Source organism: Dermacentor variabilis, chromosome 7 (assembly GCF_050947875.1).
Source record: "Dermacentor variabilis isolate Ectoservices chromosome 7, ASM5094787v1, whole genome shotgun sequence".
Taxonomy (NCBI): Eukaryota; Metazoa; Arthropoda; class Arachnida; order Ixodida; family Ixodidae; genus Dermacentor; species Dermacentor variabilis.
In genome coordinates this window covers 141,093,179-141,120,997 of record NC_134574.1, presented here as the reverse complement: position 1 = coordinate 141,120,997, position 27,819 = coordinate 141,093,179, and the positions used below count along the sequence as shown (strand labels likewise).

Below are 27,819 nucleotides of genomic sequence, written 5' to 3'. Positions count from 1 at the left end.
AACCTCGGGTGTTTGGTTGTCAGAGGTCTGATGAGTGAACATATAGGTCATAAGATTGTATCGCCGAGTTTTCTAAATCTTTTTTTCCTTGAACAGCTTTGTTAGCATTAGCTGGGACACCCTCTTCACATTGACACATGCGTGTAAAGCCATTCGCAACTAGACTTCCGCACAACTGAGCCGCTTCTAAATGAGAAACGACGGCTGTCAATTATCTGGGGCACCATGGCAGTGACAGTAATGAAACAAGCAAACAGCACTTTTCCAGACGCACACACGGTGTTGCATTCGCTGAAGGAGAGAGAAGTGTGATATCTCAACAGCGTTATCTATAATATATGCAAACATGGTGATACTGGCCAAATGATAAAACAGAACAATTTCGTATGTAAGCTACCTAAATGCAAACCATTCTTATTGAATGACCGGAAATTATTGGGCAGAAGTTATCCGCCCTGTGCGTTTCCTCGGGAACTGGTGCCCCAACTGCAGCTATTCTGCAGCCAAATCCTTTGCAACAGCAGGAACAGTCCTCGCGTCCATCGTTCTCTCTCCCTAGAGACTACAATATGTCTCTAGGAAGAGAGAATCACTTATATATTCGAAAGAAGCAAACATTTGACTTCTAACAGTGAATTCTGGAACTGAATACAAATAGCAAGGAATATCCTGCCTAGACGCCTCGCACATTATCACATTGCCTTCAGTCCTTTTCAAAGTCAACTCTGAAACATTCACCTTGGATGTAGGTATGATGTCAGATTCAGGTGGAACTGCGTGGAAGTGATTGGATAATATTCTTCCCATTGGCTTTCGAGAAAGTTTATGCTCATTTGGTCTATGTATATGGGACACTGAATCGTTCCATATGCCATCCAAAAATTACATATGTCTTCTGTATAATTCTCATGGAATCTATATGGATTCCATATAAATTCCACACAACTTCCGTAAGGACTGCACCATGAAGTTCGTTCAGATACAGCGAGATGACATGGAAATACAGGGTTGTATCATCGATCTATGATTTAAATAAGTATGTTACATCTTCGTCTCTCTGTTTAGGTGAAGAAGAGTGGTTTTTACTGCAATACACACAAGGAGATGGTTACTCTTTCCACGCATGTGGCGAAATACTTTCAGTACCTAACCTTTACAGAAAAAAAAAACGGATTTCTTAATATCTGCAACCAATCAGTCGTTAGCAAGAAGCAATGTGAAAGGCGTTTGCGGTCCCTGGACTGTTGTTGTTGGTTCTTGGAAGGATGTTTAATTTGAAATTTTTGAATATTTGTACAAGCCTACTAAGTGCAGGACAGAAGCAACTTGTCTCATGTCTCAACACTACACGCCATTCATGGCACAATCATCATCATCATCATCAGCCTGGTTACGCCCACTGCAAGGCAAAGGCCTCTTCCATACTTCTCCAACTACCCCGGTCATGTACTAATTGTGGCCATGTTGTCCCTGGAAACTTCTTAATTTCATCCGCCCACCTAACTTTCTGCCGACCCCTGCTATGCTTCCCTTCCCTTGTAATCCAGTCCGTAACCCTTAATGACCATGGGTTATCTTTCCTCCTCCTTACATGTCCTGCCCATGCCCCCCATTTCTTTTTCTTGATTTCAACTAAGATGTCATTAACTCGCGTTTGTTCCCTCACCCAATCTGCTCTTTTCTTATCTCTTAACGTTACACCCATCATTCTTCTTTCCATAGCTCGTTGCATCGTCCTCAATTTAAGTAGAACAATTTAAGTAGAATTTGCCCCGTACGTGAGTACTGGTAAGACCCAGCTGTTATACACTTTTCTCTTGAGGGATAACGGCAACCTGCTGTTTATGATCTGAGAATGCCTGCCAAACGCACCCCAGCCAATAGCCAATAGCCGTGCAGAAACATCACATGGCGACCTACCCTTGGCAGAAGCGTTGGCAGCCGCGGAAGCCCGACTTTGGCGCACCATGCGGCCCCTCTTGTCCAGCACCAGCTTGTCGGGCCTCACGAACACTCCGTACTTGGGCTTGCACTCAAAGTATCGCACACCTCCCACAGTGCCGTCGTTGCGTCCTGTGCCGTGCAAAGGGACAGGAGGTAAGACAGAACTTCTCCTTAGATGTTCAACTGAATAAGGTAGGTATTTAAGAGGTGCCTCGCCTTAAGCCCATAGGGTTAACCCCTTTCCTTTATTACTGATTCAAGCGGACTCAAGTTAAAAGAAACAAAGAAAAGGTGCTCATCACTCACCAGAACTTGATGTTTCAAACGCACCACATTTTATTCAAGTCAGTGGAACAGTCGCGAAATGAGAGTATATTTTAGTATTTTGCAAGTTTGAATGGGGAGGACTACAGCTTTCTTGCATGCTCTCACACTGACACTACAGTAAGCAATCACTGTGATATTCGTGGACTGGCTTGTCAGCAAGCCTGATGGGACATGACTAGCCAAGGTGCACTGTCACATCCTCCCTTCCCGCATCTCCTTAGCCTCCTCGGATCCAACACAATCCTGGTGACACAATACCTTTTGAAGTCATTACAGGATTGACTAGGCTTGGCTAGTTTCGGTTTTGAGGAGGTGCTAGCGGTGCATTAAAACTAAAACATTAATATTTTTTGCCCAACTCTGTGGCCAAATCTGCACGCCGTCGTGCAGGTGAAGTGTGAATGTTAAACGGCACACTGTAAGGTGTCCGAAATTTTAGAAATTTCTGCCAAGACCGTAGCACGTAAAAAGCACATGCTGGTGGTGGTTGGTATGCAGTTGACATTTCTTTTTCTAATTTTTTTTTTTTTTGCATTATAGACGAAATACAGGAGAACTTGGTTGATACGATCCCATTATGTACGATTTCCTGGTGCCAACGTGTGTGATCGAAATCACAAAAAAAAAAAAAAAGACCCAATAAGAACTTTTCCGACTGCTAGATCTTATGCAAACCAGAAAAGGCACAAGGCAAGTGATCGAGAATAGTAAGCAGCCCACCGCAGCAGCTTCTCCGCAATACTGCCCCGCCCGTCTTACGTGAAAACGCTGGTGCAAGGTAAGTTCTTTATTCCCATACCAAAGAATCACCTCCGGGGTTGTTGCCTACCGCATTCACAGCCATCGCTGCCAATCCTATTGTGATGGGGATCTTTCCTATCTGCTTGACAACACGTGGGCCGTACTGCCATTGGAAGCTTACTGCACGCTTTTAATAGATAAAACCAAAACATGTCATTGTTCTCCATTGCAGGCCACACAAAGGGAGCATCACATATTGCTCTGGAGGCACCGTAGGCATTGTATTACGGTGTTGACTATCTAAATTTCATGGCAGTCTTAAGACACTACGCAACGGGAAAACGACAATTGGCTCTCGCAGCGCTTATGTCCTGTCAGCTTGCTGCAACGATTCGCACTGAGTGGGCACCATCTAAACTTCCCGCCAAAACGCCCCGCATTAAGAAGCTACTGACCCAGGCCAAATTCGAGGAGCGCAAACGTAAGCTTGCTGAAGCTGTAAAAGCTACATTACATAGATATCAACTACAGTCAAGTCTATCAACTTTTTTTTTGTGACTTCCGATCAAATGTCTTTTTCAGTCAGTGCATCTTCTCACTTTTTTTTTTTTTAGAACTTACAAAAGAGGTTCCACTTTACTGCATATTTTTCTTGCAATTATAAGGAAAATTTACAACGTGTTATGTGGGAACTTTGTGAGAATAACAAAGTATTAACGACGATTCTAATATGTAGGTGTCTATGAGTCTTTGCTGAGACCAGGCGTTAGTGACATTCTACCTGGGAAAGCGTATGAGTGAGGAATGCATGAGCAAGGTTTGTACAGTATTGCATTATAATTGCAACAATTCAACAGTGATCATGCACATGTGCAGAGTCTTACTGCTGTCACATGAGCAAAATAAAAGGTAAGAAAGAAAAGAAGAAGAAAAAAAAATTACCGACGATTACGTTACTTCCTAATGCGAAATTTGAGCGCAGCAAATAAGCTGTTTCACCTTTTCGATAGATTGAGGCAAAGAAATCGAGCAACACATGTATGCACTATCACAGAATTTTTTTTTTATATTTCCCGTACTCCTGGATCATCTCGACGGCGGCGACGGTAAGCTTCTGCTTCGGCGGCACGCACCTCTGGATTCTGACGGCGACGGCGCTGGGCCTCTGCTCTGGCAGCTCGTTTAGCAGCAGCAGCAGCAGCAGCAGCAGACGGAGGACTTCCATCGGTCGTCTCGCTCATGGCTCAGAAAGAACTGGCAGATAATTTCGCAGTGGCGAACGGCAGCGGCAATTTCGGCCCGGGCGGTGCACATATACAGATCCGCCGCCACCGATCTGGCTCTCTGATTGCCACCGCACAGGGGTTGCATTGGAGGAGGAGCGAAGAAAGGAATTAAGTTCGAGCCGGCGCTTTGACAACCGGAGACTCGCAGGAAGAGGGGGGAGGGGGGCGGCGTGTACACCCAGCGGCAAACGATGGGGGCAGAAGCGCGCGCAGCAAGCGGACAACACGATAAAGGGAGGAGGGAAGAGATAGCAGCGACTGACTGATGCCGCTGACGCCGATAGTGAGTCAACCCCAGCTGCGGAGTTGGTTTCAGGGACAACGCCGCCGATGCCGACACAAACAATATGATACCCTCCCTTCCGCAGCGCTAAGAACCAGGTCTAGCCGTGGGAAGGTGGTCACGTATTCGTCGACGTGCCGGGGCCTACGTGAAATAACCGGCGCGTCGGCAACTGAAGAGCACCCTATCCGCCACACAAGAACAGGGGGGGGGGGACCCTTTCCTCCTCTTTCTGCATGGCGGCGACGTTGTTCTATGCAGTCACGTTATCTTGACTCTCTAGCGGCGTCAGCGGCATCCAGCGGTATCAGTCGGTCGCTGCTAGCGCTGGGGGGATGAAAGGGGGGCGGAGCTGGTTACGAGGCCGACGACAACGCCGACGACGACGCGAAACCCAGGAACGGACGCCAAAGAGCTGCGCTCTAAAAAGAACCGCACACAAATGCTTGGAAACTTAAGAGAAAGCGGAATAAGTAACACCACAGGAACGATTGAAGCCGCAAGCATAGAGATAAGACAAATCTCTGCACTACCCATCATCTCAACGTTAGCTGATTGATCGCAGCACAAGAGTTCCTTCTAGGAATTAGAACAGGAAGCTATACTGTTTTAATAAGGCAGATAAGACGTACCTGTGGGAGTGTCCAACTCTACGCCGACCCAGAGCCCGGGAGAAAACTGCGTTGGCCCCAGGAAGGAGACCACGCCTGTCTTGTTGTACGGACTGATCATGACACTCTCGCCCAGCACTAGCCAAGCCGGAGCTGTCCAATCAGCCGTCGAGGACACATCTGCGTTGAGAGAAAGCATCACAGAGTTGTGCTCCCCGACTTCCGTGGAAGATGTTGTTTTTTCTTGAAACGCAAAACGCGATTGAGCCAATTTTGAGGTAACCAGTGAAAAGGACGCCGGAGGTGAATGACAAGGATTACTCTCAACTAAGTTTGCACCAAATAAAAACACATACAAGTGAGCACACAAACAAGCAAGCACATGTACATGGATGGACTCTTTCATGCAGGCAAGTCCTAAAATGTGTAAAGAGGCATTAAAGAGAAACTGAATCAGTTTGTTCTGGTAAAGTATTCTTTATAATGTACGTTAATTAATTTTATGGCAATGGGCTGATTATTATTAAAAAGAAATGGCATGTCAATGTGCTGTTTTTTAAGTTTCGCGCCAGAGCCCCAGTGCTAGTACATCAGTGTCAAGTCCAAAGATTTCAAAACGTATTTTTCATATTTGAGCTGCTGTCAAGCAGCAAATGTTCCCGAAACTTGCAGAGCTTTGTCTTAGGCTACTTTAAAACGCAATACAGATAATTTTTACGGATCAAAAATTAACCCAACACAATCAGAAATTGCCAAAATCCATGACATCACGGCAAGCTGATGCAGAAACACCGGGGGGGGGGGGGGCTTGCCACCCACATTTTGTTTTTGCATATTTTTTCTTTTACCAAGAGTGGCTCTTTTTGGTATAGAAATGGAGTAATTTACTAATACAGCTCAAATAATTTTTCTTGCTGGTGTCCCTTTAGCATCACAGAGTATTGTGCATGACATGGCAATGAAAGCAAGTTCTGCATACTCTGCAAAGAATAAAAACTCCCCGCTGGCAGCCTGTTTCAGCCTCTTGAAAGTTTTACGCTCGTCAGTGCTGTTCAACCTAATGTTAGATTATCACTAAGAAACCTGCAGCATAAGGATGCATACCAAGCAAAATTCATTCAGCCCACTTTACTTACCAAAATCTGCAGAAGCTTAAAATAAGTGTTTTCTTGCATGTAACTGGCACTTGCCTATCTTTAGTTACCTGTTAAGATGGTGTCAGTACGGCTTCACTTTCTAAACATCCTCCATTCCAGTGCCTCTTTTGAAAGCTTTATCATCTTATTTGTTTAATTTCATTCACCCATCAATAGACTAAGTGTTCAATCTTATAAAGGAGACGGCATGTGAGATTGAATAGACCACAAAAACTTGTTTAAATATAGGACTTCTGCCTAAAACATGCTCGAAAATGTGCAACGGTGATAGACACGACTGTGCACAGACTAAACAAATATGTATTCCAATAAAGACAACCTTCAACAAAAAGAAAGGAAAGAGGAAGGGAGAAAGAATGAGCACACCTTTTATTTACTTATGGTAAGCTCAGACGGAGAGGACGGGCACTACAGCGCTTACCTAGTGCCTCATCACTGGTCGTACTGACGGAGAGGTTCTCGTCTGACGAGGATGACGAGACGGGGCCAATGCCGTCGGCCGGAGAGCTGGAGCGCGGCAGGTTGAGTTCAGGCACTGAACTGGACATGTCTATACTGGCTGGAGTGCTGGCTGCCGGATAGGACTGCCTCTGCTCAGGCTGGACTGAAGAAGGTTGCGGCCTCAGCTGCACAAGTTGCGTCTGCGACAATACATAGTGTTGGCCGTTACGTCAGCACCGCTTGCTTACTTAAACGGACACTAAAAAGAAGTACTAAGTCAGTTTATACCGATCAAAGTATTCTTTCACAACTGTATTAAGGCTAATTTCACAGAAATAAGTTGTTTCTTAAAAGAAAAAAAAAACAAGGTTGTTCCATTTATTGAATCTTGTGCTGACATCCCAGCTCTGGAATGGCCATGCAACGTCACGGATTCCAAAGTATGTTTTCGTATTTAGGCCCTTGTAACTTGGTAAGAGTTCTTGAAACATGCTAAGTTCAGAAGCACTTGTTTCTGGGCAAGCTTTAACTTTTAACATTTTAACTTCAGCTTGAAGGGCACAAACACATGCACATGCAGTGTGCACAAGAAAGGTGAAAGCTAAACAAAGTGTTTTGTTTGGCTTTGAATTTTCTTGTGTATGCTGAATGTGCATGTGTTTGCACCCTTCACACTGGCATTATGCTGAGTTACGCCTTTAGCTCTTCTAGGGTACAATGTAGTTCATCTTAAATCGATGAAGAGCTAACCAAACCTGAGCAGACGCCATCGAAATTCATTACATCCTGGCAAACTAGCGCGGGAACTTCAAGGTGGCACTGACCCCCCGTCTATCGTTCTTGCCCCTTTTCTAGCTCACCACACCTGTTGTAAGGGAAAGAGTGGCTTATTTGGTATTGCAAAAGGGTAATTTACACATATAGCTCGACTAAACTTTTTTTTCTCTTTGGTGTCCCATTAAAAGGGTGCTGTGACACTTTTTGAACACGGTGAGAAAAATACAGATTACATCACGATCTGTAGGCAATGCTGGCATGAGCATGCAAGCCAAATATTGTTCCGTTGCGTGCAGCAGGTAGCCTACAATCACACATAAAAGATTGCTCTCTCTACTACAGCGTTTGAGGTCCCCTCTTTCTCTTTTGCTACTATCAATGACATCATGGCCAGTGTGATTGCCTACAAATGCTAACCATGCTCATGATCATGAACGTAATCACGACTATAACTCCTGAGTGAAAGCTCACACACACAGACGCCCATGCTTCAAGTTTTCTAGAAAACGTGGCAGCGAAGGTTGTTAAGCTTAAATGCATTCAATGTCTGCCAATTAGCACCACCTCAAATAGCACGATACACGGCACAGAGCCTCACCAGGCTGATGACAGCAGCGTCTTCCGGCAAACTCTGCGTGTCAGAGGTGTTGGCGGGTGGCAGGTTTTTGTCTTCTTGAACTGTAGGTGCGGCAGGCAGCTTGTCCTGTGCGATTGTACTCTTAGCGTTTTTGATGTGGCAACTCTTTTCCCTGGCTTCGTCGATGTTGTCTAGGTGATTCTGCTTCGGTTCTTGGTCTCTGGCTCTGTCCGCAGTGCCGTCCGACTTCTCCTGTGGCTTGTCACAACTGGTGGCAACAGACAAGAATGAACAAACAACATTTAGAGACGCACAGACATCAAGCTTAGTAAAACGTGTTGCTCTTTACGATGCTTCATGTGCGTCACTCATCACGAATAATCATGAAGAGTCGGGCTATGCGGAATGCGTGCAGTGGCCTAAGGCAAACTACAAGCAGGCATTGCAAAAGGATTACTAGGTGGGTGAACTGCTGTGGATTCATAGCTGTGAAAGGCACCCTGTTCAACGTTGAACATGACTTGCAGCAAATGACTTGAGGACCTTAACCAACAAAGTCTAAGAATTGCACTCTACCAGCAATAACGTATGAGGCAGAAATGAGTAGGTTAATGAAGAAACTTGAGAAGATGTTGAGGAGTGCACAACAAGCAAAAGAACGAAAAATGATAGACGATGTAAAGCGAGAGAAAGACAGCGGTGTGGAATAGAGAGCAAACAGGGGTAGCCAATATACTAGTTGACATTGAGAGGGAATAATAGAGCTGCACAGGCTGTGCAATAATGTGCAGGGCAGATAACCGGTGGTCTATTAGAGTTCTATTAGAGGTCTATTAGAGGTCTATTAGGAATGGCTGCCGAGGGAAAGGAAGCATACTGGAGGACGGCAGAAAATTATGTGGTGTGATGAAGTTGGGGGAACACGCCTTTCGTTTCTTTTTTTTTCTTTTTCGGGAAATTGGGCCAACAATCCCCTGCACGGTTCAATCGAAGACAATACCAAAACTGACTTCGGGCCGTTCAAATTTTTCATCGCATAACACAGGTGTGCTGTGGCAAAGCTGACTTCAGGAAACCAGCCACCGTTGCGCAATACATATTAAGACACTTGGCCACTTTTTTCTTTTTTGCCAAAAAAATGGAGTGCGAGGACTGTGCAAGGATTATGCAAAAGCCCCACGGCTACCTTATGTTGGACTGGCTGTCGGCAGGTGCCGCAGGCCTTGGATCCACGAGGTCAGGGGTGCCGGCATCTTCGTTTCCCCCGACACTCCGCAGTGACCCAGAGTCCTCGCTAGAAAGTGGTGTCGAGGACAAGGCTTGTGACCCATAACCACTGGACACCATGCTTGGAGGAGTGGCCATCTTGCCCTGAAAACGAGTAACACATGCAGGTATTAGACGCACAAACATGTCCAGATAATCTAGAATGTGATTGCAAAGCCATGATCCATTCACATATGCACCAGCAGGTGAAGTTTCAAGCTTTCAGATGACGTCCATTTCAGCAAAAAAAGAAAGACAGTAAAGTACACAATAGCTGCTAAGAATTGTACAGAGAAAGCTGCATAAGAAGGAAACATTTTCTATGTAATACTTTCACAGTACTAGTCATAGCATCGTCCTCGGAGCTGAAGCCACAGGTAGTAACAGAGTGACCAGATTAACATGAGCTTAGCAATGCAAGCTTTGCATGTGACTACAGCAAGAAGACCATTCACTGATTATGGGTTGGCTTCTGAGAAATACAATATGTATCTGTTTTGTCCGCTTTAGACGCTCGATCAGGTGCAGTTTACATAATTGTTAAAAATCTCTTTACACGGTGGAGCTACAGAGACGAAAATGTGATGGCTCAATTCTTGTAGTATAACAGAGACCTATGCTTTGAACAGTCACTAGAATTAGATGCTTTCTATGAAATGCAACAAATCGGGGCCCTTGATTTACCTCCTTCTCGATCACAGTATAGCGAAGGTCTCGACTTGGGCAGCTTTGACACCATCCTGTAGCGTACAAGGGTAAGGGTCTATTGGCTAGCTGCCTGCTCCTAAAGGTTACATATGTGACGCCTGCCGTTAAAAGGACATGCCACATCTGTCGCCATGGCGACGAGTGGCGCTGGCTAACACTCCCAGGGTCACATCTTGTATGTATACACAAACTTCCAAGAAAGCGGATGGGAGGACGGCCACTGTGGTGGCTTAACTGTGCAAAGCAGCATGGCTTAATGTAGAAGACGTGGGTTTGGCTCCCACCTGCGGCAAGTAATCTTTTTGTCCAATTTCATTTTCCTTTTCTTCAATTAAAAAACCAGTTAACTTCCCCTATGCTTTCCTTGGCTCTGTTGTCTGTTGGCTTCATACGGTTGTGAAAAACAAAAATAGGGCCCCCTCACTCATTCCTTTTTCCCGTAAATTTCCATCAAAACAGTTGAGCAGTTGCTGAACGAGAGCGCCTACATGTCTTATTCGCACTTTAAAGCAGCTCCTTACCACAAGGTCGGCGATGCCGTCGCTTGTGATGGAGTGAGTCATGGCGGCGACTGGTTTCGGCTGCCGATCGTCGCTGCCTTCAGACTTCACCTCCTCATCTTTGCCGGCTGCCCAGTAGGACTTGAACTCCGTGAACTCCTCCCCTTGGTCCTTGTCCTCGGACTCCGGCACCTGACCGCTCTCTTCTTCCGCTGCTTTCTCGGCCACATCCAGCAAAGGTGACGTCGCTTGCTCTTTCTTGACTTCTGAGGCGGTGGCGTCTGCTGCCGCCTCCACGTCAGTCCTGCTAAGCGCCGTCGCCGTTGGCCTCTCCTCGTCTTCAGACTACGCAACAAAGAATTGAACTCTTTCAAGTCCCAAAATCTAGGAAACACGCTTTCTATACCTGCTTAAAACTCTTTCATGCACATAACTTCCATATTTATGAGGAAAGTGAACGGGTAAGCTGGCAATTTCAGGCTTGTTTTAACTGCTTTTATGCAGTGCAGACGACACACAGAAAAGGAGAAAAAACACACAACATAGGTGCAGTAGCAGACAGTGCCCAGCTGTTCCTCGTCCTCGTCTGTGTGTTCTTGACACTGAAGAATAACAGTTACAACAAACTCAATGATGTTTAGCTACTGTAGCAATGTTTGTAATTCATGCCTCAGCCAAAGTTTTTTTTGTCCAGTACTGAACTAATCCTGCAGACTGAAGTAAGATTGGTACTGGTGCTTGGCTATGCCCGCAGATAAGCTGTGTGCTTGCAAACAGCCCAGTACACTGCAGGGAAAAAGAGCGGATGACAATATAAATACTGTTCTTTTACGGTAATGTTCAATGCATTGAATAAGAGTGCTTGGCAAATAAGTTTTGAGAAAAACTTGCACTCAGTATTAATATTATCTTCTAAGACAATAAATTCCAGTAGAGCTTGTCTGTATCTATTTTTTTTTTTTTTAGCTGGACGGAATGTGAAGGCGCCACTGCCACATCCTCGTGCCATGACACTTTTGCTGCTTGTCTATTACAATGCTCCTCATGTTGAAAACATTTTGGACAGTCCTAATATATATTTTTAACTACAATGTCGCTCTACTGTGTCCCCAACTATTATCGTTTCAAATATGAGCCCATGATCAATTAAATTCACTTCCTTCATTTTTTTTTGTTCATGCGAAAAAAAAAAATAACCACAGAAAGGTGCCAGTATAATGAGTACCTAGAATTAATGCCCCTGCAACATGACGGCAACGGGCAGTTTGGCAAAGCAACAGCGAGAAAATGCACGTCAAAGAGTTTCTTAGAGGATTGAAAATTTCCAGAAAACAGAAGTGATTAGAGACAGAAACAGAAGTTTCTTAGAGGATTGAAAATTTCCAGAAAACAGAAGTGATTAGAGACAGAAACAGAAGTTTCTTAGAGGATTGAAAATTTCCAGAAAACAGAAGTGACTGCACAAAAATGAGCTCTGGAGTTGCAGCTTCCCCGCCACAACGACTCTCACCTGCTCATCGTCGTCCTCCAGCAACAAGGGCTGCGCCTCCCGATGCTGAGTCTGCTCCTCAATGACCGTACGCATGGGCTTCACAAACTTGGTTGGCTGCGGGCTCAGGACAGCCAAGGAGGAGGCTGAAAGCGCCACAGCACACAGGTTGCGGAAGTGTTCAAATTGTTGCAGCCACGTTTCTTTAACTACTACTGCCACCACTTATGCAGTGGAAGCCACGAAGCTAGTTAACATGTTCCCTGCGGCAGCACTCTCTGAAGTCCCGATTCCTGGGCGTGATGACCCACCAGTGGGTCACTTGTCATATTCCTCTGGTGCGTTGCGACCCGCCAGCATGTCACCAGAGAGTTGTGCTCCTTTGAAACTTCCTCAAGCTGCGGAGGGATGCACCATGCAAGTCAAATCGGAAGCGACAAGAATTCTTCCTCTCCTTTGATATCTAGCAGATTTCGTTAGTGCACTGCAGGAATGCATTAGCGCAGGCACACTGGAGGAATAACTGCTGTGACTCGCCTGCGACACACGTCGCATTGAATGTGTTCAGCAATGAGAAGCTATACCTCACTTCGCGCCAACTAGCCTCTTAATAAAGCTGCGCATTGATATACTAACAATGAAAATTACAGTGTACAGTAGAACCGCATTCATATGTATTGCGAAAGAAATGCGAGAAAAAACACGCTAGCCGGGAAAACATACAACTCGAAGTCGCTAAAAAGTTTGGCGGAACCCCCCAATTATAGTTGACATCTACGTAATACGAAGAGTTGACGTTGGCGGGAAGTTCTGAGGTGCCCAATCTGCAAGAATCGTTGCGGCCCGACACGTCGAAGCGCGTTGAGCTGGTGAAGTGTGAGCCGACCCAAGATGCGCTTTCTTTTTTGTTTTCCTACTATGCAGCGTTTTAGGATGACGACAGGAAACCAAAACGAAATTGAGCTGGTGGGAGATGATGGAATACCATGCTGCCAGCGGCATGTTTGGGTCATGGCCTATTAAAAGTGTGCAGTTCGCTTCCAGCGGCACTACACCACACGCACTGCGGAATAGATAGGCAAACTAGGGTTGGTGGTGATAGCTGTGGATGGGATGCGCAAAAACCTGCGAGGAGATTTGCTGGTACCGGAAGAGGAAACTGGGTACATGCCAGCATTTTCATGTGACATGGGTGAGCGAGTACTGCGGGGAAGCTGCTGTGGAGGAGCCTACTGTTCATCATCGCTTGTGCCTCGTGTTGTTCACATGCGATCTAGCGCCCGAAAACGTATGATACGATCGCAGTTAGGCATTGTATTGAACCTTGGTTCTGAAAGATTGTGTTTTTTAGGAACTTATTAGCTGGCAAAAAAACAAAACAAAAAAGCATGACTGCATTGGTCCTTTTTTGTGTTCTCGAAAGCGAATGTTGATGACAGGAAACAGTACGAATTGGGATCATACCAATGAGGTTCCACTGTACTTCAAAAATCATTAGTCCATAGAGAGAACGGCTGACTACTGCTGTGCTGTCTTAATTGTAAGCAACCCGCTCAAATTTCATATGACCCCGTGCTTCTTCAGCTATGGCCATGTTTGCAAAACCGCAAGAGAAAATTTCCAATAGTAGCCCGTAACAACAAAGAGTATCAAACAGTGGCAAGTGGTAACAATACACAATACTCTTGTGCATGAGTTTCTTGTGCTTTCATTCCTTCGGCGGTTATGAAGAAAATAATTCACAGTTGTAGTGCTAGTGGCTTCCACTGCAATGTGGGACACACTGTGGCCTCCACTTGTGATTTTATTTTAAAGAACTATGCACTAGACATCAGGTGACTATGATAACATTGAAAAGTACACATTAATCTTCAGTCAGCGATACAAAAATACTTATCACACGTGTAACTACAAATTTAAGTAACTATGGCAGCTTGGATCTCATTTAGAAATAGCAGACAGTCTACAGCTGGTCTCTCATCAGGCGCAAAACTATTATTAACATTTCTTAGTTCGATACTAGCAGTGCTACAATTGGCATGAAGATAAAACAGCTGCAAAAAGCTGCCCACAGTAATAGTTTTAGAACACAAGACTGCAATGTTATTTATATGCCTCAGGAATTTTTTTTTTTATTTATATACATATCCCTGAAAGTCCTTTTTTTTTCTCTTGTCGAAGCTTTAACATAAAATTACTGTCTTTAACCAATTCCATATTGCAGTACCACAGTAAACAAATTCAGAGTTGGATTACAAGAAACTATTTGTTTCCTTGACATCTAATTTTAAGTGGAGGCCACAACAAATATAGCACAATGCTAGGCACTTTGCAATGTATAAACCACATGCACAAACATCTTAACAAGAATGAAGCACCAAGAAAAGTAAAGAAAAAAAAAGGACACACAAAAAGCAAAAGAAGCAGAAAACTCAAGAGCACTCTGTTTGGCATGCACGCTCAAACCATGATGCTGGTGAGAAGACTTTCTGGAAGGAAGACCTTGAGAAGACTTAAATTTATATATTTAACTCTAGTTCTTTTATTACGTCCTAGTGCATGAGTTCTGATCCTTCCAAATTCAAACAAATTCATATATTTTAGCAAACAGCCATATTCTGTTCATAATGCCTATGCTAAATGGCCAGAAACCGTTCAGGAAGCTTCAGACCAGCGTCGTATGAAAGCAAAAAGCATCAAATTTGTTCAGAATGCATGCTCAAACTACAACGCTGGTGTGGAGACTGTTATAGCCTTCTGATTATTTTCTGTAAGACTTTAGGAAGAATTAAACCAATAGTTGTGAATCTCATCGCATGCTGCATAAATTCAAGTAACTCAAAATTTAAATAATCCAGCAAATACTGAATAAACACTAATGCATGTAGAATGATTAGGCCTAATGACAAGAAACCCTCAAAGAAACTTCACACCAGCGTTGCACAACAGCGAAGAGCATCAAAACCAAAGTAAAAGACAGAATGACATGAAAACTCCAGTAGAGGGCAAACGTAAACATGTGCTGCAGGTTTCCAGGCCACCGTGAAACAAAAGAAGAATCAAATCGTTCCCAGCCAAACAAAACGGAAAATAAGGGGAGGCAGATGTTTTCGAGCCAAGCAAAACAGAAGTGAGAAGGAACAGCAACCGAACGCTTCAGGATTTGGTGTCAGGCAGGCTTCTGTCGAATGAGGAAAAAAAAGATGGAACCCGGTTCCCTGGAGAGACGTACTTTTGGCACCCGCCGCCTGCCGCAAGCTCAAGTTTAGATTGAAGTTTAGGTTGAGGAATGTGGGTCGTGCTGTAATGGGAGCATGGTTGAAGGAGAGAAGAAAAACATTTTTTTTTTTTCATTGTTGAGACCTAGGACATTTGACCTGCAAATGATGCTGCATTTCACTGAATATCGTGAAAAGCAGCTTTAAATGTCATCCTAAAATTATTTTAAGACAGCTACACTGTGAGTGACATTGCACTTCAGTCATAATAATATTAATAATAAAGAAATCAACTTTATAGGCTGTTCTAAGACATCTGGCCTGCAAATTATATTGCATTTCACTCATTAAGTAATAAATAGATGGAATTATATAAAGACTGTTCTAGGACAGCAAGACTACAAGTGATATTGTGTTGTAATAGAAAAAAAAGCAATTCTAGACTATTCTAATTATACGTAGCTTAGCTTGCAAGTGATATTGTAATTCACTCATAAAAGCAAAGAAAAAAAATGCAATTCAAAGGACTGTTCAAGAGACCTAGCTTGCAAGAGGTATTGCATTGCAATAGAATAAAGAAATGCTAAAGATTCCTCTAGGACATCTAGATTGCAAGTGATATTGCATTCCACTAAAACCAGTAAGAGAATAAATTTTGAAGACTGTTCAAACACAGCTTCGTCCAAGACTCAAACAAGTCTTCAAAAATTTTAAATATAATGCACTACAAACAGAAATGCCCTCAAGTGGCAACTGTTGAAGTGATTTAAATAAAATTTGTTGAATTTAAAAGAAAAAGAAAAACCTAAGTTCTAGTGATTGTTGGGAGGAGATATTTTATTCGGCCCTCCAATAGCCTAATTAAATGTTACCAAGAATATAAGTTAAAAAGAAAGAAGAATATTAAGGATAAAGTTCATAACATTGTAAGAGATATAACAGCTCTATAAATTGTGTCTATTCTGTCTAGACTTTCACGTTTACTTCTAAATGCAGCAAGTTTCATCTAATTCGGTTATAAAGTGGTCTGATGAGGACGTTTCTAAATTTATCATGTGTTTGAATAAGAGCTGCCAAAGTTGAAGTTGCCTTTTAAATGCATCTTCGCGTAAACATAGTGACAATGTTATTTTATATAAGACCTGCCACTGGTAACAGGCACACTGTTTCCTTGCTTGTTATACCATATGGGTCTGCAATAGCCTTTGCCCACCTACGACCGTTTTCAGACGTCAACAGTCATTTAATTCCCATCATCAGCTGTTGGCAAACGGCTGCGTAATCGGTATTACGACCTCCCAAATCACAAGACACGTTCAGCCTCTGCAATACAGTGTTGCCTATGAAAACCAAAGGCACTGTTGCTCCCAGGCCTTCTAATTTTGCCAGAGACTTACACAGATATCGATGCAAAGATTGCATTTAGTGTTATGCATGAAGCCTGCGACAATACGTGCTAGATAAAAATTCCGCAAGACGTTTTCAGCACCAAGTGTTCCAGTCAACTTCTTCGTGTATTTTCTTATATTTCAGGTGTTACGGCACAATGAAAGTTTTCTAAAATTGTACCAATAAAAAATTAACTGGGCCCGAGCAGATGTCAAGGCAAGCTGGTGCGAAAACTTCAGTAAGGCATTGCCACTTGTCTTTCATTTTTGCACTATTTCTGGATTATTAAGCCTTCTCTTGTAGCAAGAGTGGTTTTACTTGGTACTGCAGATGGGTAATTTACAACACAGCGCGAATTATTATTTTTCTCATTAGTGCCTTTAGTGCTTTACCATGATATCTTTCTCGTACAACAGAAAACATGGAATTCACATGGACAACTTCAAACAGCTTAAAGTTCTCGTACAGATCATTTATGCAGCAGGAAACTCTCAAGCTTGATGAGAATTCCTGCAACAAATAGCTGTTTAGGGCTCCTCACTGCATGGTTTTCATAGTCTCTGCGCATGAATAATCAACGCAGCTGTTTCTAATCGACTCGGACTACTGCCCACGGGAGGGTTCAGGATGAGAAGATGAATGGCTACAGGTCTATGCAGAAAGGCAAGATTTTCCGTCAAATTCTTTGTGCTCCGAGGGTGCTTACAGGTAGTAAAGCAATATGCTGAGAAATTCATGTGACTATGTGAAGTGGCAGCGACGGTTTTATATTATGGCATGCTATGGCGTCGAGCGTATAGCTTCTCGATTGTGATCTCACAGGCTCAACTATACTGCAAATGAAATTATGCAGCGTACACCTCCAGATTATTTTCAACTACAGTCGAACCTGTTTATAATGAACTTGACCATTCCCCGAGAAGTGGTCATCACACCAGTAGTTCGCTACATGTGAACTTGCACTTCAGAACGCGCAAAACATTAACGGCCCGAAAGCTGGCGTAGGGCAGTTGCGACTCAACACCACTGTGGTCCGAAAATAAAACTTTCGGTAGCTTCATTTTTATTTCCGTCGCTTTCCCTGCATCTAGCTACAAGTTTCTGTCAAAAGAGCCACCTGCGCTAAGAGTGCCAATGCCGTCACCTCTGTACGCTGCATTGCCTCGCCCTGAAGAGTGCTCATGGCTTCCCTGACGGCTTCCGCAATCCGTATGGCACTCGCTCGTCTCGATGATCATATCTTCATCGCGGTTGCACTGTGAAGTGGGGGTACGTGGCCGTGCACCCCACTTCAGTAGCACTTTCGTTGCTTCAGAACTTTCTGCGCGCCCTCCTTTAACTGCGACCGGGTTTGAAGTGTTGGTTGTAACAGTACGGCACTTTGTTTAACGTGTTTGTTACGTCTGGATGCAGCTTCAACAGGCACGGTCGGAAAATCGCAAATGTAGCTGTTATAGGCGACGACTTGCTATAGCTGGGATCGTTATAGGCGGGTTCGACTCTAACTGGAGTCTTTAAGCGCGCACCTAAAGCAGGGTACACAAGCATCTTTGCATTCTGCATCCGTCGCAACGTAGCTGCTGCAGCCAAAAATAGAAACCATGGCCACATGTGTGAGCCATCATGGTGGTTTTAAGTTCCACACAGATGCATAGGATTTTCAGGAAAGGCAGTTATTCTTTATGTACGATTATACAAGTAGTGACGTCTGCACAAATCTTCGGCTTCTTTTCTTTACTAATTTCTTTAGCAACAGCCTTGACGACAGCTTGCAATGAAGTGATAAGACTGGCAATAAAAGGGGCGATGTGAATTGAGCAACCCAACATGGCATGCATGACACAGGCACACTACCACGTAAATTTCAATTACTCACAGACATAAGTGCAGCTCACAAGGACCTGTGTCATACAACTGCCATTTCTGTGCTTCACGCCGTCGTTCACGCGACGTTAGTCAGGTAAGCGGGCGAACAATGTGCAATGCCAGTATGTACAGCGCAACAGTGGACTACCGTGCATTACCAACTAGCATAGTCCAACACGGTGCCATGTAAGTTGCTTGCCAAACTTTCGTGCATGTTTGAGCGCCAGAAACTCGGCAAGTTGAAGATTACAAATGGGGTGTGAATTATGATTTCTCTCCTGGTGCAGCTCTACCGCAATGCACAAGTGCATTGCCATGACGTTACACTGCACGTCCACACACAAATGCCAGAAAGAGCAGCGATGACTGAACATACGAAACACCCTTCTAGTTGTGAAGTTCCGAGTAAGTTGGTTCTACCCTATGAAAATACTAGCACATGGAAACTTTGATGGACGACACATCTGCTGCAAACATGTTCATTTCTGTCTTGGCCTGTCCTATCAAGTTTTTACGTGCTGGGGTGCTATTTGCAACAATGCTAAATTGTGCGATATTGTTAAATGTGCCGTTCTGTCGGCTCCGACCAGCTAACAGGGTGGCTATGCCTTCTCTGAAATGGCTCCAGCAGAATCGACAGCCCCTCAGCACAGCACCCCTGGTTTAACCATAATATTTTTAAAGCTTGGCTTTGCACCAACAATTTTGCCAGGATGTTTTAATATTGCTTCAAGCACTGTTGTACCTAGTTATTTGCATAGCTTTCTTTTTTTTTTCCTAACATTTCTCTAGGTTCGCGAAGGCAGGTATTTCAGTTACCTGCAGAGGCAAGCTACACATGCAAGAACACGGCAGATCGTCAAGTGAAATGCGATGTTTCAGACAGCGACACTGCGAGGTGCGAACAAGAGATGCGCTGGACAGAAGCGAGACACGTGACAGTGCCACTGACCGAGGCTTGAGATTGCAGCATTTTTCCCCTCACTGAGGAACCGGTCGAGGCCCTCGCTGAGCGACGACGATGCCAGATTGATGACGGAGTCCGATCGGTGCGGTGCCGCCTCGTCTGGCCGCAGCGGGGAGCCAGCGTCTGCGGTGCGTATGACCTGCGCAATGTTAGGTACGCTGGCTGTCTTGCGCAGCAGCCGCCCTTGTGCTGCCAGCAACTCCTTGACGGCCACTTCCTGCAGACGACGCGTGGAGTGCATTTACGTTAGGAGGTTGGGCGCACGGAATAACTGCTGCAGCGGGCATCTCGCACGTGCGTCCAAACTGTCTTCAGACCGCCTACCTGACGCAGGCGATCCAGGGTGAGGATGCTCTCGACGGCAGAAACCCCGCGAGTGTACTTCTCGATGTAACTTTCGCCGTCGCCTGTCTCGCCGTCTCCGCCGGAAGCGGCCATCAGGGCCAGGGATTCCCGACCCTCCAAATCTTCAAAAGCCTGGGCAGAAGCACAGAATTATTATTATTTGATATGAAAAACATACATACAATGCACAGAGAGAGAAACAAGGAAGGAGCAGGCTGACAACCGCCACTGAGAGGGGAACACAAGGAAACACAAAACAGAAGCCATTAAAGGTTTGCCAAAGAAAAACATAAAGGTGAAGAGCTAGACTGGTGACGACATCATTTTCAAATTCCCGAAGCAGCTCCCTACGATGAGCAAAAAAGAAAAGTGCTCTTTAAACTCCTGTCAATATGGAATTGTCATAGGTTGAGGTATGGCTCTGTTCACACATAGAGTTACATTATCTCCATGAATTTTCTCGAAAAACTTGCATTTTTGTAAGTAACTATCTGAATAGCAACTCTTTGAAAACACTAAACTGTTTCCCAAGATGAAGCTCTTACCATTTTTGCAAGGACCCCCCTTGCCTTTCTATCTCTTTATTTTTAATATATATATATATTGCATGTTATCTAGAAATTTTTTGTGCATGCTGCCTTGTGCACAGGCCCCCAGGCACCTTTCAAGCTGCATTTTGGCGCGTTTTGCCTTGGGTGACCCCTAACTATCACATGGGAAATAAAATCCTTTGATTGATTGATTGATTGATTGATTGATTGATTGATTGATTGATTGATTGATTGATTGATTGATTGATTGATTGATTGATTGAATTTGCTTGCCACAATAAATGGGCTCATGGCCGTTTCAGAAACCAGTGACTTGCAGACACCTCAACAAGCAACATTTAGCAAATGGAGCCCGTGTTTCTTTGTAACTCACCTTCGGTATGCTGGCAACAATCTCGTAGGTCACTCCCGACGCAAAGTAGACGTCCTGAAAGCAGAAACGAGGAAACACTTTGGAAAAAGCATGTCCTGTCACAAGGCTCTCCAGATCACTGGAGGACACATCGCGGCTGGATAGATGAATACACTATAAGGAACATGAACGACGGCACAGGCGGTGTTAATGTGTCTAGTAGTCAAAATGCCCTTCGACAAACACCAACTAGGCGAAGGACAAGACCTCAGTATCGCTTAACGGGGAGAAACGGTCTCCCACACTTGCCTGTCTGCTTATCCTCTTGCGTATCTTCTCAGTTAAAGACTGCTTCTTGTAGACATTGATGGCAAAGCGCTTCCGCAGAATGAGATCCATCACAGCGGGATGGCTCAACCGCACGGACACCTTGAGGATGAGGTAGATGCGGTCGTTGGGCGACGTCAGGGCGTTCAGGTGCATCGAGTCATGGATGGACGAGTCCCACGCTGCCACGGCACACACCTGTGTGTACGTACCCAGCAGAGGCTTTAATGCACTGTGCATCCTGTGTTAGACGTCTATCATAAATGCATCCCACAATGCTTCTGCGTTTTCTTCAGTGGTTCCCTAACTGCACCACCAATTTTACGAGAGAAATTATGGAAAGTGTCCAATATACGGGGAAGTGGGCCCCTTTGTTTCATAAAGCCACATCTCATGACATATTTGCTGACCCCTTATAATTGCAGCTTGGGTGTAATACCCATTGTCACATGTTAAGTTTCCCTTCGATCTGCATTGAGCTTCTTAAGGGCAATTGAAGCGTGAGGCATGATTGAATGTACCATGCTCAAAGTCAAGTAGGCTTAAAATGATATGTAGCAGTGCTCAATCTGCATTGACTCCAGTGTAGTCAATGGTTCCCACATGACTGGGGTGCTTCGTTTGACTCTCTTGCAGTCAATTTTCTGTTTCAAGATTTTCTATGCAAACTGCTATCTGCCCAATGCGCCATTTGTTATCTGGTCACTTCGGTGTTCTCTTGCCTTCATATTAATGTTGTGTTTGGTGATACAACGTGCTATTTGTTTGAAGAAAACGAGTAACAGTGCTGAACGGGTCGTGACTGAGACATCCAAATGTCTCAGTCATGTCCCGTTGTTCAGCGCTGCTACTAATTTTCTTCAGACGTGTACACACCAGCACAAGTTAGCACATTAGTGCTATTTGTTGTTGTGTCATTTCAGTGTTTTCTTGCCTTCATGTTAACATTGTGTTTGGTGTAACTGAGCATTATTACTTCACTGTCAATGCCCCCTTTATCATATAAAGCCCACTTTGACGATGTAGGGTATACAAACAAACAATTAGACTAATATAAAAAGAAAAAAAAACCTTGAAAACAATGTGACGAGGTCATACCTCTTTGTCGAAGTGCTTCACAATTGGCAGGTTGAACAGCGGTGACGAGTTGTTCTGCTCCTTGGGCAGGATGGAGTTGGCACCGGCAACCTGAAGTCCGTTTTCACCGGAATTGGGCACGCTCATGTCATCTGTTCAGTAACAAACGAGACATTCTTACATCGCGGGCCCCAAAGTGTGACCATTCAAGTGAGCGGAGAAGCATAGCAACTTTCCAGTCTACGTATCATGCCGGAATGAAATGCGAGTGAGAAGCAACAAAGCAGAACAGCTCTCGTGCGATTCAGGTTTAACTGGGCACTTGATTCTCCCTAGTGCCAAAGCTGAGACCCTGTGAGTGAATTGCTTGAGTGTCAGTCTGGTTAATGTGGGGGAAAAAGAAAACTGAAAAAAGGAAAGAAAGGAGCACTTTCTGGTTTGTTTTCTTCCAGTGCGACAGCACAGCCAAAAACAAAAAATACTTACCACTCAAGTCTAGGAAGATAACAGGTACGTGGTTTTCCATCCCCACAGGAGGTTCCCTAGATGTCAAAACAGAGAGAAGAATAAAAGCTTAAGACAGCCGTGACCCAGTAAACCTATGCCAATATTCAATAAACACTGCCTCTAAGCTATGTAGAACCTTCCAAGCCAGAAAGAAAACCATCACTGATCCAAGAGTTGCGCTAAGCTACAAGCCATAACAGAGTGAAAATGTGTCTTCCTGCTTCGACTTGATCCCTCGTCATAACGAAGTGAATAGGAGGGCTAAAAAAATTGATACATGCCGTAGCTCAATAAGTGTGATTACTCAAAAAAAGCGAAGAAAGTAGAGCTGAAATAGCACAACAACTTCGTGGAAAACCGATACAGGTGTTGCATGGTGCATTTTCTATCGCGATCGAAACCTATCATACACAAGCACAGTGCGAGTAACGAGTCTTGATTTGGGTGTTACCTTGGGCACCCAACATTTGCCTGTTCCGTTGCGCACAACTTCCACAGTGCCATGGCGCAGTGGCAGCACCACTCACCGCTGATAATGCGTGGGCGCAGCATAAAGGGCACAGCAACGCCACCCCGATGGCGTAGTTGGCGAAGGAGAGGGTCACTCTCTCAGCGTGAAAGGTGCAAGGCACCATCGTGAATATGTACACACATGGCCCTTGCTAGTTCGCTCTAAACAGTGTGGTTCATCGCTATGCTTCGAGTAATCTGATTTATAATGTATGCGTTTGGTTAGAACTGGGAGAAATTTAGAAAAAAGTTATTACTGTCAAGCTTTGCTACAGTCAGAACTCAAGAAGAATGAAACCCAACATAAAAGGCCGCAGCTATCGCTGTGAAAGCAGACACAGCAAAGTTATATAGGGGAAGAGCCTACCGTACCAGTTTGCGGGAGCGCCGGGAATGTCTGATCCTGGCTGTGGCGCCAGGACTGCATTCTTTTCTTCAGTCAGAAGCAGCCACTGGTTGATCAGGCTTTTTTCACGATCAGCATCTTCGTCAGACTTGACTGGAGGACACACATCGCAAGGTAAGTTTCCCAAACCTAAAGCTGAACAACATCGCTGCATATATCTAGCTGAAGAGTGGCATAAACGTACTGCACATGTCGTTGGACCCGAGTGCAAAAGAAAAGAAAAGCCAGCTAAGCTACCTACCCGGTTTGTCAGTGATCTTCTTGAGGTGCTCTGCCAAATACTCGGAACGCCGACTCAAGGCATCACACCATCGTTCTCGCAATACACCAAGGTCATCATCCTGGAAAAGGTGCCGACGCAAGGTTTTTTTCACTCTTATGCTAAATGTGAAAGAAGTCCCTGCAGACTATAACAACTCAATTGGTTAGACCATTTACATGATCTGGAAAAGTGTAAATAATGAGGCTGTACTATCGGGCTGGTACAGCAACATGAAAACATATTATATGTCCTTACTCGAGTGTTGACGTCACATTGGTGCATTATTTGATTTTCATGCAAACACTGTGTGCAACCTGTCACAAGCAAGTGCAAGACAATGCAGCGGCTTGTTTGAGCAGATGCAAAAACAAGAAAGAGTGGGTGTTCTTGTTTCCACAGAAAGTTTGTGTTTCATCGTCAGACACCGCATTCAACTGAACCTGCCATTATACTGCGTTTGCACAAAAGCAACAAACTTATTTACAGTAAATTCCAGACATTGTCTACCTGAAGTTCTATATGCGCGGGGCTGGCAATGCGGCAAAAACGCACAGCGTGCGCAGCACAATGGCTCTGCCGTTTCTCTTTAACAGCATTTCATATTCCTTTTCCTTTCAGAGCAGACACCCAGTAGCCAGATTTAATTATTATAACCAATAACACGGCATGGTAACATCATAGTAATCGCTTTATTGTACCACAGATACACACAAACGTTATCGGTGCCGTGGCTGCTCATTGTTGCATTACAATTCAAGTTGCTCGTTGAATTAAAATGAGCATAACAAAAGGAATGGCTGATGCTCAGCTAGATGGCTGCGAGTGAAGAAACACAGCCTTCCAACATGTTTGTGTCATCAAACATGCTTCGAGGAACAAGGGCACGGGTTAGTTCATCTGCACTGTCATGTGATTTCCTCTGCCACTTGAATACTAGTTTCAAAGTTGTCCAGAGCACATCATGTGCTACGTGAGTGGTTTGTGATCATGTTTGTAGTGTGTGAAGCCAGCTTGACAAATGTAAGCGTATACATACTCTGTGTGTGTTCCAATACTCACTGCAAATGGCTAAATAGACAGCCAAGTGGACGGTGGCCATCTTAAGTGTCGTCCCAATTATGACGAAAGCTTAAATGCTGGCCAGAATCGGAACGCACATGCTCTGTTGCCGGCAAAGAGAATGATGGAGGCACCTGGTATGAGTCCAGGGGCCGCTGGAGGCGCGAGCGGATGCAGACGGCGCCCACGGCCACGGAGCCGATGTGCTGGCAAATAAGGGGCAGGGTGCCAGACCGGATGACAGGGGCCACACGCACCACCAGGCGGCGCTGCTGGCCCTGGCGAAGTTGGAACACGCCACCCGTGCCCACATCGCCCCGGGGCACCACCTCGACGGGCGCGTACTCGCCCTGCTCCGTAAGCTCGTGGATCTCCAGCCACAGCTCCAGCTTGCGCTTCAACTCCGACCACCTGCACGCCGCCATCCGAACCGAGAGAGAGAGATGTCGTTAATTTCATGTAAAGACCCCAGAAGTGTGGTAATACAGAAGAGAGAGGCGGGGGGGGGGGGGTGTCTCGAAAGACATCGCTACCCATGCAATGTTACCGCTAGACGGAGTTGCGGACTTCTGGCTCGTGCCGTACGCACCTGTCCACCAGGGAGTGCGAGATGTGGGACTGGGGCCCACCCGTGGTCAGGTCCCAGCCGTGGCCAGAGCTAGTGAAGCCTGTGCTACGGTGGCCCCAGACCTCGATGGACAGGGCACCCTCTGCACAGTGCTCAACAAACTCCTCCGTCACGGGTACCACATGATCCTGCAAGGAAAAGGCCCGCTCATGTTTTTAAATGACTTATTTCGCTCATGCTTTTAACTTGCTGACATTGTACAGCAAAGCTGTTAGCCTCAGCTAGTCGGAATTTTTCGTGTCCGTGTGCAAAGTTTGCTCGCACAAAAACAAATGGCAGCTGGAAGGCTTTGTGTTTGAACTTCAGCATAACAGAATTACGTTTTCTCATATATTCTAATTACAATCTGACACTATCATGTCATCAGGTTATGTGTAAGCCGTACTTTACAAATTCTGTTACGCATTTTACATTGACAAATTCAACTGGCTCAATAACACACTTGTGCTACATGGACAGTCTACCAGAATCAGCATGTATGTTCCAGTTCTGTACACCTGCATGCCGAACGTGCGCACACGATCTATCTGTCCTTGATGCATGGGCGCTCTGCTTGTTGCATCTGTTGCACAGCATATGCTGCGACCGTAACTGTCATTACGGCACACACTGTTCAAAAAGTTACAGTGATATTTCATTTTGTGAAGGCAGGTTACGTGCAAGTGTATGGATGCCGCAAACATGCACCCTGGAGTCTGAGCACAAATGGAAAAGGTGTGAATGCAGTCCTGGATGCTACAATAATCTGGACGGTGCGACACCTGGCGGGCCACCGGGAATGTGCATATTACTACACACGCAAAGAAGAGATGCCGCGAGCACGCACAGCAACCACCGCTGCGTCAACGCACAAACGGAAAGGATGCAAACACTGTCGCAGATGCTACGTTTTTTCGTCTACGGCTTCCCTGTACATCCACTTTCACAGGGTGGAACGGAGGCAGATTTTTTAAACTGACAGTGCCCTTTATGGGAAGAAACAGCGCTTATGAATGGGACAAGGGGAGGCGACAAAGAGAGATGCTGTTTCTTCGTATTAGTGTGTACCAACTAGACCGAGATAGCGCAGTGTTGACTTACGTGCCCCCCTTTGCACTCTTCGTACGCTTCGCTGCATGGCAGATATTGTCACCTCATAACACAACTGTATTGCAGCAAAGCCAAATACAGGAAACTAATCGTTATGCAACGTACGTAAGCCACACTGACTTTGGCAACACTTCAAAAAGTCGAATATCTTTTCTTTTTAAGCAAATACTGAATAGCACAATATTCTAAACTTCAGAAATTTGGATATTCGCACGCCACTGAAGTGCTACAATTCACTACGATTACGCATGTGTGCCGAAACTATGAAAATGTCTATGAAAGAAAATGTGTACAAAAATGCAGTCAATAAGACCACAAGAATGCCTGAAGCCACAAGAATGAAGACTAGACAAATCCTTGCCATTCTCGAGGTAGCTGAATGGACACAGTGCCCGATTTCCTGCTAGTAATTTGAGTACGAAACCTTTTCTTACTAACTCATCTTAACATAAACTACAGTCAAATGCCTTTATAACGAAGTGCTTTGGGCCTCTGAAATCATTCATTATACATGTCACTTCGTTGTAAAGGTCACGCACTACACAGTTCACTATATATTTGGGACAGAATTATTCCTTCATTATGGAGGTCATTCGACTGTATACATTATAGAACTCATCTTAATATGAAGCTTCCCGAAAGGTAGCCCACAATGCATATTTGCAGGCATGACGTAAAGGCCTTTCTCCGGCAACCGCTACCTTCATCCCACGAAACCCTGCACGACACGGAGGACACAGCGAGCTTGCTGACCTGTACGTGATTAAACTTGAAAGTGATGTTAGCGTTGCCGGGAGAGCCCGGCTTGGCGTCCGTGTCCACTACGGGTGCCACCACAACCGCCTCGGTGTGGCCCCAGAACGTGTACTGGCAGAAGACGAAATTGGACAGGGATGGCGGCAGGCCCACTGCACTTCTGATGGCAACCTGCAGGGCAGCGTAATCAAGCGTGAGGTTATCGTCATGCCGAACACCTTTCGAGCACAACGGAGGCGCAGACGCACAAGTACTGATCTTCAACAAATGGCTTTGCTTTATTTGAAAAGGGCCACAGTTTATTGCTTATTATGAATTTATTATTTACGTTATGCCTTGTTTCAAACAAATTCATTTGTTAAAGCTAGCACTTGTGTGCGTCCAGCTGTTTTATCCATTTCCT

At 44.9% G+C, this 27,819-nt stretch overlaps 1 protein-coding gene across 4 annotated transcripts in view; it reads right to left on the bottom strand.

Moving 5' to 3' along the window:
- The window catches only part of Khc-73 (Kinesin heavy chain 73), a 119,511-nt gene that overhangs the window by 8,217 nt on the left and 83,475 nt on the right, over nucleotides 1–27,819 (bottom strand). For 3 of the 4 annotated variants that reach the window (XM_075699436.1, XM_075699437.1, XM_075699439.1), the window contains exons 21-39: nucleotides 27,414–27,587; nucleotides 25,533–25,699; nucleotides 25,078–25,354; nucleotides 23,864–23,963; nucleotides 23,589–23,715; nucleotides 22,686–22,741; nucleotides 22,221–22,351; nucleotides 21,105–21,320; nucleotides 20,817–20,870; nucleotides 19,872–20,024; nucleotides 19,533–19,764; nucleotides 15,340–15,408; nucleotides 12,129–12,253; nucleotides 10,640–10,963; nucleotides 9,331–9,515; nucleotides 8,166–8,412; nucleotides 6,771–6,990; nucleotides 5,214–5,372; nucleotides 1,921–2,073 (exon numbers count right to left, since the gene is read on the bottom strand). In XM_075699436.1, coding sequence (XP_075555551.1) covers nucleotides 1,921–2,073; nucleotides 5,214–5,372; nucleotides 6,771–6,990; nucleotides 8,166–8,412; nucleotides 9,331–9,515; nucleotides 10,640–10,963; nucleotides 12,129–12,253; nucleotides 15,340–15,408; nucleotides 19,533–19,764; nucleotides 19,872–20,024; nucleotides 20,817–20,870; nucleotides 21,105–21,320; nucleotides 22,221–22,351; nucleotides 22,686–22,741; nucleotides 23,589–23,715; nucleotides 23,864–23,963; nucleotides 25,078–25,354; nucleotides 25,533–25,699; nucleotides 27,414–27,587 — 3,169 coding nt within the window. The remainder of the gene's footprint in view (nucleotides 1–1,920; nucleotides 2,074–5,213; nucleotides 5,373–6,770; nucleotides 6,991–8,165; nucleotides 8,413–9,330; nucleotides 9,516–10,639; nucleotides 10,964–12,128; nucleotides 12,254–15,339; nucleotides 15,409–19,532; nucleotides 19,765–19,871; nucleotides 20,025–20,816; nucleotides 20,871–21,104; nucleotides 21,321–22,220; nucleotides 22,352–22,685; nucleotides 22,742–23,588; nucleotides 23,716–23,863; nucleotides 23,964–25,077; nucleotides 25,355–25,532; nucleotides 25,700–27,413; nucleotides 27,588–27,819) is intronic. The other variant, XM_075699438.1, reaches the window with a different exon arrangement.